We start from the raw sequence: 15,483 nt of genomic DNA on the forward strand, positions 1-15,483 counted from the left end.
CTCCTACTCATTCAAGGGTTTTTCTGAATTTTTACTATTTTCTACATTGTAGAATAATAGTGAAGACATCAAAACTATGAAATAACACATATAGAATCATGGAGTAACCAAGAAAGTGTTCAAAATATATTTTAAATGTTAAATTCTTCAAAGTATCCATCCTTTGCCTTGATGACAGCTTTCCACAATCTTGGCATTCTCTCAACCACATTCACCTGTAATGCTTTTCCAACAGTCTTGGAGGAGTTCCCACATATGCTGAGCACTTGTTGGCTGCTTTTCCTTCACTCTGTGGTTCAACTCATCCCAAACCATCTCAATTGGGTTGAGGTCAGGTGATTGTGGAGGCCAGGTCATCTGATGCAGCACTCCATCACTCTCCTTCTTGGTCAAATAGCCCTTACACAGCCTGGAGGTGTCATTGTCCTGTTAAAAACAAATGATAGTCCCGCTAAGCGTCCCGTAGCACTCACTTCTGTCATCATGAAGTGCTTCAAGAGGCTAGTCAAGGATCATATCACCTCTATCTTACCTGACACCCTAGGCCCACTTCAATTTGCTTACCGCCCCAATAGATCCACAGATGATGCAATCGCCATCGCACTGCACACTGCTCTATCCCATCTGGACAAGAGGAATACCTATGTAAGAATGCTGTTCATTGACTATAGCTCAGCATTCAACACCATAGTAGGTCTGAATCCCTCATATAAAATTCACTTGCACATACTTTTTAAAAATATACTGTACTTAAATATATTTTGTGAAAATGTAAGTTAAATATACTTTAATTGAAAGTTAAACCTTGTTCAAAGTATCTCTGTTTTTCTAACAAGCTTTGCAGAGCTGGTTACAATTTAAATTTCATCCCCCAGAAAAAATAACAAATATTATAACAAATATTATGGTTGTGCTGGTTGATAAAATACCTTTATTTATGAAAAATATGTTTTAAAAGGGTCTTTTGTTTTTAAATTATATAGTTATTTGGAATGGTAAAGTTATGTCTTTCATGGAGCTATCAGAATTGTATGAGAAGGTCTGCTCAATCCAAGATTACAAACAATTGATTACAGCATGACACCAAAAAGGGAAAAGGAGGTGGCAGCGGGAGGTAGGGAACTGGTCTGTCTACCCAATATAAAGGATCAAAACTGGCAGAGGTACAAAATAGCATAAATAGGAAAGTATACCAGTTTCATTTGAGGACCAGGATGTTTACTGTGCCATACAGATAGCAAAATAGCTGGGAAGAGATTAGTATTATTTATTTTAATAAAATTTTTTGTAGGGGAGGGTTTGGCCAGTAAGGATGTCCTTGTCCCAGCATGCTCTAGCGACTCCTTGTGGCGGGCCAGGTGTTGTGCACACTGACTTCGGTCGCCAGTTGTTTTGTACTTTTTCATGATATCTAGTTGGTAGTTACAGTCTTGTCCCATTGCTGCAACTCGGCAGAGGCAAAGGTCGAGAGCTATCCGTCCTCCAAAACAAGACCCTGCCAAGCCGCACTGCTTCTTGACTGCTCGCTTAACCCGGAAGTCAGCCGCGCAAATGTGTCGGAGGAAACACTGTACTGGTTACCGAAGTCAGTGTGCATGCTCCGGCCTGCCACAAGGAGTTGCTAGAGCATGATGGGACAAGGACATCCCGCCAAACCTTCCACTACCTGGACGACGCTGGGCCAATTGTGCGCCGCCTCATGGGACTTCCGGTCGCGGCCGGCTGCGACACAGTCTGGGATTGAATCTGAGTCTGTGGTGACGCCTCAAGCACTGCGATGCAGTGCCTTACATTTACATTTACATTTACGTCATTTAGCAGACGCTCTTATCCAGAGCGACTTACAAATTGGGACTGCTTCGCCACTCCAGAGGCCCCGGGAAGAGATTTTGATGTACCGATTCTATGGCACAGTGTGTATTAGTGGATATATATAACAACGCAAGATTCAATACTTTGTGCTTTTCAGCAGAAATTATTGCACAGAATTCTTGCCACCAAAAAATGTTGAATATTTGGGGATTACAATCATCGCAGTTTTGCAGTTTTTGTTTTGTGGATACAGAATCAATAGACCATTTGTTCTGGTATTTCCCTCAGGTAGCCTGTTTCTGTTCTCAGGTTCAGGTTTAGGAATGGCTGAAAAAGTGTGGGGTGGGGGGGTCTCAGATGTTTGAGGGGCAGCTCTCGGGGAACTGTGGGGGGATCTTGGATGGTTGGTGGCCTGGCGGTTGGGATCTTGGGCTGGTGGCCAATAGGTCTGTATGTGATCCCAATCTTGACGTGCCTTTGGGCAGGGCACTTGACCCTGGTTGCTCCTGTGGGTCGCTGTGAATGGGTCTGCTAGATGACTGAATTACATTTACGTTTACATTTACGTCATTTAGCAGACGCTCTTATCCAGAGCGACTTACAAATTGGTGCATTCACCTTATGATATCCAGTGGAACAACCACTTTACAATAGTACATCTATATATATTTTTTTTTGGGGGGGGGGGTTAGAAGGATTACTATATCCTCTTATGGCTAGGGGGCAGTATTTTCACGGCTGGATAAAAAAACGTACCCGATTTAATCTGATTATTAGTCCTGCCCAGAAACTAGAATATGCATATAATTACTAGCTTTGGATAGAAAACACTCCAAAGTTTCTAAAACTGTTTGAATGGTGTCTGTGAGTATAACAGAACTCATTTGGCAGGCCAAAACGTGAGAAGATTCTGTACAGGAAGTACCCTGTCTGACCATTTCTTGCTCTTCTTTGTCATCTCTATTCATTACAAAGGATCTCTGCTGTTACGTGACACTTCCTACGGCTCCAATGGGCTCTCAGAGCCCGGGAAAAACCTGAATGACGTAATTCAAAGCCCTGGCTGAAACACACGAGCGCTTTTGCTAAGTGGTCTATCAGCAGACAAAAGGCTTAGGCGCGTGCACTCGCCGCCCCCGCCTTTCTGTTTTTCCCTCTTTTTAACGAAACGTAGATTCCCGGTCGGAATATTATCGCTTTGTTACGAGATAAATTGCATAAAAATTGATTTTAAACAGCGGTTGACATGCTTCGAAGTACGGTAATGGAATATTTAGAATTTTTTTGTCACGAAATGTGCCATGCGCACGACCCTGATTTACCATTGGGATAGTGTCTAGAACGCACGAACAAAACGTCGCTGTTTGGATATAACGATAGATTATTTGGGACCAAACCAACATTTGTTATTGAAGTAGAAGTCCTGGGAGTGCATTCTGACGAAGAACAGGAAAGGTAAGACCATTTTTCTTATAGTAAATGTGATTTTGGTGAAGGCTAAACTTGCCGGGTGTCTAAATAGCTAGCCCTGTGATGCCGGGCTATCTACTCAGAAAATTGCAAAATGTGCTTCATCCGAAAAGCTATTTTAAAATCGGACATATCGAGTGCATAGAAGAGTAATGTATCTATAATTCTTAAAATAATTGTTATGCTTTTTGTGAACGTTTATCGTGAGTAATTGAGTAAATTGTTAGTAAATTCCCAGGAAGTTTGCGGGGGGTATGCTAGTTCTGAACGTCACATGCTAATGTAAAAAGCTGTTTTTTGATATAAATATGAACTTGATTGAAGAAAACATGCATGTATTGTATAACATAATGTCCTAGGTGTGTCATCTGATGAAGATCATCAAAGGTTAGTGCTGCATTTAGCTGTCTTTTGGGTTTTTGTGACATTATATGCTAGCTTGAAAAATGGGTGTCTGATTATTTCTGGCTGGGTACTCTGCTGACATAATCTAATGTTTTGCTTTCGCTGTAAAGCCTTTTTGAAATCGGACAGTGTGGTTAGATTAACGAGAGTCTTGTCTTTAAATAGCTGTAAAATAGTCATATGTTTGAAAAATGGAAGTTTTCGGATTTTAGAGGAATTTGTATTTCGCGCCACGCCCACCATTGGATATTGGAGCAGACATTCCGCTAGCGGAACATCTAGATGTAAGAGGATATCCTATCCCAGGTATTCCTTAAAGAGGTGGGGTTTCAGGTGTCTACGGAAGGTGGTGATTGACTCCGCTGTCCTGGCGTCGTGAGGGAGCTTGTTCCACCATTGGGGTGCCAGAGCAGCGAACAGTTTTGACTGGGCTGAGCGGGAACTGCAGAGGTAGGGGGGCCAGCAGGCCAAAATAATACACAATATAATAATATTGACTACCCTTCTTTATAAGCATGCTGAAAGTCTGTCATTAATTTGTTTACTGAGAAACAGCATAGCGCCAGAGAAGAAGGCAGACGTTTTACGTGTCCCCAACCGATTGTGTTTTTTTCTTTGTTTATTTGCATTGTTTGTAGCTTGTTTTTTTACTTCTTTTGTACATAATGTTGCCGCTACCATCTCTGCCTTCTCGGGAACAGGCCCAGATCCCCGTGATTTGCGTGAAGAGGAGGCGGAAAAAAAGGGGCCAGAGGGCAGGCTGCTTTTTGAGAATTCGTAGGCTATCGAATAAACCCCCACTTCCTCCCATTCTGCTAGCAAACGTGCAATCGTTGGAGAATAAATCAATGTCCTATGCGCAAGATTAAACTACCAAGGAGACATTCAAAACTGTAATATCTTATGATTCACGGAGTCGTGGCTGAACAACGATGCTGTACCGGCAGGATAGAACAGCAGCGTCTGGTAAGACAAGGGGCGGTGGACTATGTATTTTGTAAATAACAGCTGGTGCACGATAGTAGAGTATCTCATGATAAGCTGTAGACCACACTATCTACCTAGAGAGTTTTCATCTGTATTTTTTGCAGCTGTTTCCATACCACCACAGTCAGAGGCTGGCCGTAAGACAGCATTGAATGAGCTGTATTCCGCCGTAAGCAAACAAGAAACCGCTCACCCAGAAGCGGCGCGCTAAGCTACAGCACTGTTTTGCTAGCACAGAGTGGAATATGTTCCGGGATTCCTCCGATGGCATTGAGCAGTACACTACATCAGTCATTGGCTTCATCAATAAGTGCATTCGATGACGTCGTCCCCACAGTGACTGTATGTACATACTTCAACCAGAGTCTATGGATTACAGGCAACATCTGTACTGAGCTAAAGGCTAGAGCTGCCACTTTCAAGGAGCGGGACTCTAACCCGGAAGCTTATAAGAAATCCCGCTATGTCCTCCGACGAATCATCAAACCGGTAAGGTGTCGATACTAAGATCGACTCGTACTACACCGGCTCTGACGCTCGTCGGATGTGGCAGGGCTTGCTAACCATTACAGACTACAAAGGGAAGCACAGCCGAGAGCTACCCAGTGACACAAGCCTACCAGACGAGCTAAACTACATCTATGCTCGCTTCGAGGCAAATAACACTGAAACATGGATTAGAGCACCAGCTGTTCCGGAAGACTGTGTGATCATGCTCTCCTCAGCCGATGTGAGTAAGACCTTTTAAACAGGTCAACATTCACAAAGCCGCAGGGCCAGACGGATTACCAGGACGTGTACTGCGAGCATGCGCTGACCAAATGGCAAGTGTCTTCACTGACATTTTCAACCTCTCCTTGTCCGAGTCTATAATACCATCATGTTTTAAGCAGACCACCATAGTGCCTGTGCCCAAGAACACTAAGGTAACCTACCTAAATGACTACAGACCCGTAACACTTACGTCTGTAGCCATGAAGTGCTTTGAAAGGCTGGTCATGGCTCACATCAACACCGTTATCCCAGAAACCCTAGACCCACTCCAATTTGCATACCGCCCCAACGTTGTCAGAGGAAGGCCCTAAAAATTGGCAAAGACTCCAGCCACCCTAGTCATAGACTGTTCTCTCTGCTACCACGTGGCAAGCGGTACCGGAGCATCAAGTTTAGGTCCAAGAGGATTCTAAACAGCTTCTACCCCCAAGCCATAAGACTCCTGAACACCTAATCAAATGGCAACCCAGACTATTTGCATTGCCCCCCTCCCCCTATGTTACACCGCTGCTACTCTCTGTTGTTATCATCTATGCATAGTCACTTTAATAACTCTACCTACATGTACATATTACCTCAACTAACCGGTCCCCCCACACATTGACTCTGTGCCAGTACCCCCCTGTATATAGTTTCACTATTGTTATTTTACTGCTGTTCTTTAACGACTTGTTACTTTTATTTCTTATTCTTATCTGTATTTTTTTAAACTGCATTGTTGGGGCTCGTAAGTAAGAGTTTCACTGTACGGTCTACACATGTTGTATTCGGCGCATGTGACTAATACAATTTGATTTGATTTATTTGGTCAAACACTATTTTTTGCATCATGACAGTTTGCTAAGAGCTGGCAGCAAGCCGATATGTCGGCTGTTAGAACCAGTAAATGGCGCTTTACCATTCTTGGGTAGCGTAATTACTTTGGCTTCCCTCCAGGCCTGAGGACAAACACTTTCCTCTAGGCTCAGATTAAAGATATTACATTTAGGTGTGGCTATAGAGTTAGCTACCATTCTTAGTAGCTTTCCATCTATGTTGTCAATGCCAGGAGGTTTGTCATTATTAATCCATAACAATAATGTTTCCACCTCTCCCACACTCTCCCACCTAAAAAATTCTAACTTACAATGGTTTTCTTTCATTATTCATTTTTTTATGCATGAATACGATGACTCACTGTTCGTTGTTGGCATTTGCTGCCTGAGTTTTTCCACTTTGCCAATTAAGTAATAATTGGTATCATCAAATGGTTCAAGATAAATAAGCCATATGATTTGATGAAAGATGGAGTTGAATTTGTCTTTCTGCCCATAATTTCATTTACTCCAAAGTTTTTTTCATTGATTCTTGGCTTCATAATACAGTTTCTTATTTTTTGTTGTATTTTATTCACATAATTTCTCAATTTGCAGTAAGTCTGCCACTCCTTTTGCCCCATCTCTTTCAACTATACAAAATGCATCATACCGGTTGTCTTTCTGTATTTTGAAAGTTACATATCTTGAAAACATGATTGCTGACATGCAAATTATTGTGGGACAATATCAACAATGGACTAATGAAACAAATACCAACAAATAGTTTTTGGGTGGAGTTTTCTTTAAGTATATTTTCTTGAGATATGAAAAAGTATACTCTCAGGAACCATGTTCCTCAGCTGTGCATGTTTCCTTATGTGGAATAAACAATTATTATCATTGTCAACTTTCTCTTTCTCTGGACTCTTCTGAACAGGAATTCAGAAAGTACCTCAAAACTCATTATTGGCACTGAAATTATACTTATGGTGTACTTGATCACTCACAAGCAGAGTTTCATTAAACAAATCAATGGTTCAACTTAAAAACAACTCCAAGTGTATTTTGAATGAATATACTAAAGTACAATTAAAGTGTATGAAGTATTTGTAAGTGTGTTTAAGTGTAATGATAATGAACATATAGTATACTAAAACACTGAAAACAATTAAAAATACAATTTTAATAAGTGTGTTAAGTGTAATGATAGGTAACATATAGTTTAAAGACTGAAAAACAATGCATTTTAAGTACACTTGTAATAAGTGTATTGAAGTGTAATGATATAATATGTATAGTAAACCTAAGATATACTAGAAAAGTACATCTCGTATTTGCAGTATATTATATGAACTTGTAGTATATTTAAGTATACATCAGTATATTTGTAATATATTCAAATATACTTTAATTCCCCCACTTAAGTAGGCCTTCAGCGGGAATCTGTATGTGATCCCAATCTTAAGCAAATACTCAATCTTCACCTCTTAATTTCCTCACATAACACCCTTTGGTTCCTACAATTTCTCTCTTACTTTTTCATCACATCCTTTTTTCTGACCAAGTCAGTTTGTACTATCTCAGTTTGACGCTTGTATGACATTATGGTGAACATGTTGTTTGGACTCAAAATCTCAATCCAGTATCCATCAGGATCCTGTATAAAGGCCAGTCCCTTCATTTTACCTGTGGAGAGAAAGAACTTTGAATGTTGCATCTACAAATTGAGAGAATACAGATGAAGCAGACTGATACAGATGAAAGTAAATTGTTATGTATCCTACACACAAATGCATTTTTTCAGCGAGACCCTAAACATAACACAAAATAATTGTGTGAGAGGGTTATGTCAGGGTTGAGAAAAAAATGAATACCATCATCTGGCTTCTTGACAAATGTTACTCCTTTTTCTTCAAATACTTTGCAGGCTGCATAAACATCAGGTACAGCAATTCCGATGTGCCCTGTATGATAGAGTGGAGAGGGAACATTTAAAGAATGTGAAATTGCCTCATGGTGGAAAAGGGAAATGGCTGATCAATACCACATTCAAAATGTTGAATTAAAAAGATCATATCGTTTTCTCACCAAAACCTTTTGGTTCAGAGTTTCCGTTGTTATAAGATAGATTTTCATCTGATTCAGAGCCCCAGTTGCTGAAAGAGAAGAGAGTAAAGAGAAAAATATGCCATCACCATCATGGTATTGTGACAGGGTAGGAAACATAGTTTCTAATGAACATAGTAACAAAAAAAATGTTACAGCGATTGTTTTCAGAAGACAGACGGAAGACAGAGGGACCACTAATGAAACAAATACCGAAAGATCGTTTTTGGGTGAAATTTTCCTTTAACGTCTATGAATGGGATACTTAAGAGTTACTCATTGACAGCCCACGAGCTACTGATAGCTTGCCAATCTGCCTGTTGGACACCCCTGGTTTGATGTTACTGGATCATCTTCTATTATATTCCATTTTTACAGGGCACTTCATAGTTCTACTTACTAGCAGATTTGAAATCTATGTGCTTGTGTGCTAACCCACAGGGCACAGACGTCAATTTATTCCTTCTATTCCACGTTGGTTCAACATAATTGAATTGAAATGACATGGAAACAACGTTGATTGAACCAATGTGTGCCCAGTGAGGTTTTAAGCGGGGTGCCTACTGTGTGAGTTCAATGGTGGCTCGTCGGGAGAAAGTCCATGCTGTCCTGTCCTTTATGTCTGCAGGGATTTCCTTCTTTTCCTCATAACCCAGGAAGTAGAGTGTGAAACACATTGATGGGAAGTCTATTTTCTGCAGCAACCTGAGGCAAATAGCAATCACAACTGGTTCAACTGGTGGGACAATTGGAGGTGACGATGAAGAATACAACCCTCAAGGATCAATGAAAAGGTCACTACATCACATGCAAAAGCAGAGGTTCATTTCTCATAACTCTGAAGCATCCAGGAGTTCAAACTGATCACTCTATATAAAACCTGATGTTAAAATGGATAGGGCCACATTAACCACAAAGGGAGAAACACATGGGAGAAGTTTTAGTCATAAACATTTATAAATCACTATTTCTTGTTCAAGAGAATAAGATCTCATCTAGAGGGGTAGGGTACTAGGCCCGAAGCCCCTTCATGTTTGTGTGAGAGACGTCTGGGACTCACGTCATGCCCATGATGCGGGTGTAGAAGTCTAAAGACTTGAGCGGGTCTTTCACCCTCAGCATAGTTTGCTGCAACATGTAATCCTGGGGAGGGACAGAGGGAGACAGAGAGAAGAAGGGGTAGTGTCGGGCGAGTTGTTGCTTGCAAAATATGTCTTGACCCCCTTACTTCTCAGCTATGTTGTCAGCTTGCAACTCTAGAAGAAAAATAAGAACTTAAACTAGAGCCAATACATTACTCAGTATAAGTAATTACATTCTAAGGCCTGGAACTAGTTCCCTAAATGCTTTTTTCCATTGGTATTTGCTGTAGGAGCATAGGGGCTTGGCTATATAGCCTACAACTCACATACCTGAGGCCGGAGACTCTTGCTCAATAACAGGTTTGCCGAGACAGACTGTGTCAAGCGAGTAAAATAGACCTACTGTGAATAAGTGATAAAGAAATGCTATACATTCTACTGCGTGACGCTCACCTGGGTGATAGGGTCCCCTTCTTTGCAGGCTGCGGACACAGCCTCATCCGTAAGTCCTTTATCTGTCATTTTGCGGTAAAAGACCAAATTGACAGCAGGCAAATTCACAGGCCGAGTAGCTTGGGATAGGTGCTCCCAAAGCCGACTGTGGCAAGTCGAGACAATTGACAGCGAAGTATGACACTCCCTAAAGTTGGCAGGTAGGAGGGGTTCACAAAAAAATGTAACCGAAAGCACTAGGAGAGTATGGTAGTTATAAGTGTATAACCAATGCCGAGGAGGTGTGCATTGCAATGGAGGCTACAACTGTCAGAAAGCCTACTCGGTTTTAAGTGACACGGCCCTGGCAGAGTAGAGGAGTAGGTGCAGAAGGATCTATGACAACTTTCCCTGGTAAATAATACTGTTGGAGCTATAAATGTGTGAAAAAGCAGGCCCTTACGATCCCCACTGTTAGACTTTTCAAGAATGTGTAATTGAGTGATAGGTTAGACATGTAAATAACACGGAGGGCCTACACTGTATGTATGGTTGAATTGAATGGAATTAATGATTGAGTAGGCATGATGTAATGTAATGTCCTAAAAATATGTTTTGATAAAAAGCACATTCCTTTACTGATAGAGGTCAGAGTTGCTTAAAAATCGATAGTTCAATATTAGGATATTATTTTTGATGTTGTATCGTATCGTTTTGACAAAATAGCAATATTATTTTTGCACTAGTTGGCTTTACCTGCACCAAACTCCCGTATTTTAACTTCATAGCTTGTTCTCCATCTTCTTTTTAAATAGGGAGCCAATTTGTTTTCAACAAATTCAAGTCTTAGCATCTGCTTCATCTGACCACTTTTTTACAGACCAAGTCAGTGGTGCTTCCTGCTTTAATTTTTGCTTGTAAGCTGGAATCAGGAGGATATAATTATGGTCACATTTGCCAAATGGCGGGGGAGGGAGAGCTTTGTACGGGTCTCTGTGTGTGGAGTAAAGGTGGTCTAGAATTTCTTTCCCTCTGGTTGCACATTTAACATGCTGATAGAAATTAGGTAACATTTATTTAAGTTTCCCTGCATTAAAGTCCCCGGCCACTAGGAGCGCCGCCTCTGGATGAGTGTTTTCCTGTTTGCTTATGGCGGTATACAGCTCATTGAGTGCGGTTTTAATGCCAGCATCGGTCTGTGGTGGTATGTAGACAGCTACGAAAAATACAGATGAAAACTCTCTAGGTAGATAGTGTGGTCTACAGCTTATCATGAGATACTCTACCTCAGGCGAGCAACACCTCGAGTCTTCCTTAGATATCGTGCACCAGCTGTTGTTTACATTAATGCATAGGCCCCCGCCCCATGTCTTACCAGACGCTGCTGTTCTATCCTGCCGATAGAGTGTATAACCCTCCAGCTGTATGTTCTTAATGTTGTCGTTCAGCAACGACTCGGTGAAACAAGATATGACAGTTTTTAATGTCCCGTTGGGAGGATAAACATGCTTTCAGTTCATCCCATTTATTTTCCAGCGATTGAACGTTAGCTAGCAGGACGGAAGGCAAGGGCAGATTAGCCACTCGTCGCCTGATCCTCACAAGGCACCGTGATCTCTTTCCGCAAAATCTCTGTTTCATTATCCAGCAAATAACAGGGATCTGGGCTTGGTCAGGTGTCTGTAATATATATCTCCCGTCCGACTCATTGAAGAAGAACTCTTCGTCCAGTCTGAGGTGAGCAATCGCAGTTCTGATGTCCAGAAGTTATTTTCGGTCATAAGAGACGGTAGCAGCAACATTATGTACAAAACAAGTTACGAACAACGCGAAAAAACAAATAGCATTGTTGGCAATTCTCTCAACCAGCTTCATGAGGTAGTCACCTGGAATGCATTTCAATTAACAGGTGTGCCATGTTAAAAGTTAATTTGTGGAATTTCTTTACTTCTTAATGCATTTGAGCCAATCAGTTGTGTTGTGACAAGGATCAGAAGATAGCCCTATTTGGTAAAAGACCAAGCCATTATTATGGCAAGAACAGTTCAAATAAGCAAAGAGAAACAACTCTAAGACATGAAGGTCAGTCAATCTGTCAAATGTGAAAGTTTCTTAAAGTGCAGTCGCAAAAACCATCAAGTGCTATGATGAAACTGGCTCTCATGAGGACCGCCACAGGGAAGGAAGACCCAGAGTTACCTCTGCTGCAGAGGATAAATTCATTAGAGTTACCAGCCTCAGAAATTGAAGCCCAAATAATTGCTTCACACAGTTCAAGTAACAGACACATCTCAACATGAGCTGTTCAGAGGAGACTGCGTGGTGAAATTACTGCAAAGAAACCTCTACTAAAGGACACCAGTCAGAACAAGAGACTTGCATGGGCCTTAGAAACACGAGCAATAGACATTAAGCTGGTGGAAATCTGTCCTTTGGTCTGATGAGTTTGAGAGTTTTGGTTCCAACAGCCGTGTCGTTGTGAGACACAGAGTAGGTGAACGGATGATCTCTACATGTGTGGTTCCCACCGTGAAGCATGGAGGAGGAGGTGTGATGGTGTAGGGGTGCTTTGCTGGTGACACTATCTGTGATTTATTTAGAATTCAAGACACACTTAACCAGCATGGCTACCACAGCATTCTGCAGCAATACGCCATCTCATCTGGTTTGCGCTTAGTGTGACTATCCTTTGTTTTTCAACAGGACAATGGCCCAACACACCTCCAGGCTGTATAAGGGCTATTTGTCCAAGAAAGAGAGTGATGAGTGCTTCATCAGATGACCTGGCCTCTACAATCACCCGACTTCAACCCAATTGAGATGGTTTAGGATGAGTTGGACCGCAGAGTAAAGGAAAAGCAGCCACCAAGTGCTCATCATATGTGGGAACTCCTTCAAGACTGTTGGAAAAGCATTCCGGGTGAAGCTGGTTGAGAGAATTCCAAGAGTGTGCAAAGCTGTCATCAAGTCAAAGGGTGGCTACTTTGAAGAATCTAAAATCTCTTTTACGCCCTCTTCCAAATGGTAGCTATAAATGCAGAGGATGCGCACAGTGCAACAATATGATGAAGTGTGAATATTTCTGCCACCCACATACTGGAAAACGGTTCCAAATGAATGACATTATTACGTGTTCCACCGCCCATGTTATTTACATTATTAAATGTCCATGTGGGCTGTGCTATGTAGGTAAAACCTCTCGTTCTCTCAAACAGAGAATCAGAGAACATAAAAGTTAAATCAGGAGAAACGACAGGGATTATCCAGTCGCAGTACATTTGAAATGACCTAAAGCATGACATTTCTACCTTCAGATTTTGTGGCATAGAGAAAGTTAAGATATCAGACAGGGGAGGTAATATTAATAATACTCTGAGTAAAAGAGAATGCTTTTGGATTTTTACCCTGTTTAACACTTTTTTGATTACTACATGATATTAGTTATTTCATAGTTTTGATGTGTTCTCTATGATTCTACAATGTAGAAAATAGTAAAAATAAAGAAAAACGCTTGAATGAGTAGGTGTGTCTAAACTTTTGACTGTTAGTGTATACAGTGAGGGAAAAAAGTATTTGAACCCCTGCTGATTTTGTACGTTTGCCCACTGACAAAGAAATGATCAGTCTATAATTTTAATGGTAGGTTTATTTGAACAGTGAGAGACAGAATAACAACAAAAAAATCCATAAAAACGCATGTCAAAAATGTTAGAAATTGATTTGCATTTCAATGAGGGAAATAAGTATTTGACCCCTCTGCTAAACATGACTTAGTACTTGGTGGCAAAACCCTTGTTGGCAATCACAGAGGTCAGATGTTTCTTGTAGTTGGCCACCAGGTTTGCACACATCTCAGGAGGGATTTTGTCCCACTCCTCTTTGCAGATCTTCTCCAAGTCATTAAGGTTTGGAGGCTGACGTTTGGCAACTCGAACCTTCAGCTCCCTCCACAGATTTTCTATGGGATTAAGGTCTGGAGACTGGCTAGGCCACTCCAGGACCTTAATGTGCTTCTTCTTGAGCCACTCCTTTGTTGCCTTGGCCGTGTGTTTTGGGTCATTGTCAAGCTGGAATACCCACCCATGACCCATTTTCAATGCCCTGGCTGAGGGAAGGAGGTTCTCACCCAAGATTTGACGGTACATGGCCCCGTCCATCGTCCCTTTGATGCGATAAAGTTGTCCTGTCCCCTTAGCAGAAAAACACCCCCAAAGCATAATGTTTCCACCTCCATGTTTGACGGTGGGGATAGTGTTCTTGGGGTCATAGGCAGCATTCCTCCTACTCCAAACACGGCGAGTTGAGTTGATGCCAAAGAGCTCCATTTTGGTCTCATCTGACCACAACACTTTCACCCAGTTGTCCTCTGAATCATTCAGATGTTCATTGGCAAACTTCAGATGGGCATGTATATGTGCTTTCTTGAGCAGGGGGACCTTGCGGGCGCAGCGGGATTTCAGTCCTTCACGGCGTAGTGTGTTACCAATTGTTTTCTTGGTGACTATGGTCCCAGCTGCCTTGAGATCATTGACAAGATCCTCCCGTGTAGTTCTGGGCTGATTCCTCACCATTCTCATGATCATTGCAACTCCACGAGATGAGATCTTGCATGGAGCCCCAGGTCGAGGGAGATTGACAGTTCTTTTGTGTTTCTTCCATTTGCGAATAATCGCACCAACTGTGGTCACCTTCTCACCAAGCTGCTTGGCGATGGTCTTGTAGCCCATTCCAGCCTTGTGTAGGTCTACAATCTTGTCCCTGACATCCTTGGAGAGCTCTTTGGTCTTGGCCATGGTAGAGAGTTTGGAATCTGATTGATTGATTGCTTCTGTGGACAGGTGTCTTTTATACAGGTAACAAGCTGAGATTAGAAGCACTCCCTTTAACCTGTTAGGGTATAGGGGGCAGTATTGAGACTTTTTTGAAAAAAGATGTGCCCATTTTTAAATGCCTCCTACACCTACCCAGTAACTACAATATGCATATACTTATTATATATGGATAGAAAACACCCTAAAGTTTCAAAAACTGTTTGAATGGTGTCTGTGAGTATAACAGAACTCATTTGGCAGGCAAAACCCTGAGACAGATTCTGACAGGAAGTGGATACCTGATGTGTTGAATTGACTTTGAGCCTATGCCATTGAAAAACAAAGGGGGTGAGGTATATTCTGGCACTTCCTATTGCTTCCACAAGATGTCCCCAGCCTTTACAAAGTGTATGTTTGAGAAATTTGAATTTGTACATTTATTTGGTTTCAAATTTGCCGCTCTTGAAATGCACCTGCTGTTGATAGGGTGCGCCACAGGTGGCACGCTAACGTCCCAGGTAGCCTCAAGAAGTTAGAGTGTGCTCCTAATATCAGCTCGTTACCTGTATAAAAGACACCTTGGAGCCAGAAATCTTTCTGATTGAGAGGTGGTCAAATACTTATTTCCCTCATTAAAATGCAAATCAATTTATAACATTTTTGACATGGGTTTTTTCTGGATTTTTTTGTTGTTATTCTGTCTCTCACTGTTCAAATAAACCTACCATTAAAATTATAGACTGGTCATTTCTTTGTCAGTGGGCAAACGTACAAAATCAGCAGGGGATCAAATACTTTTTTCCCCTC

At 41.5% G+C, this 15,483-nt stretch overlaps 1 protein-coding gene across 1 annotated transcript; it reads right to left on the reverse strand.

Annotated features, from left to right (window-relative positions):
• Positions 1–7,029: 7,029 nt before the first annotated feature.
• On the reverse strand, positions 7,030–10,051 carry LOC115174575 (lactoylglutathione lyase). The gene is made up of 6 exons (XM_029733242.1): positions 9,887–10,051; positions 9,412–9,494; positions 8,916–9,056; positions 8,334–8,401; positions 8,120–8,209; positions 7,030–7,931 (listed from the first exon to the last, which is right to left on the reverse strand). Exons 1-6 carry the CDS (start codon positions 9,953–9,955, stop codon positions 7,777–7,779), a joined length of 606 nt encoding a protein of 201 aa, XP_029589102.1. The 5' UTR covers positions 9,956–10,051; the 3' UTR covers positions 7,030–7,776.
• Between the last annotated feature and the right edge of the window lie 5,432 nt (positions 10,052–15,483).

The sequence above is a fragment of the Salmo trutta genome, chromosome 35 (genome assembly GCF_901001165.1).
Source record: "Salmo trutta chromosome 35, fSalTru1.1, whole genome shotgun sequence".
Classification (NCBI taxonomy): domain Eukaryota; kingdom Metazoa; phylum Chordata; class Actinopteri; order Salmoniformes; family Salmonidae; genus Salmo; species Salmo trutta.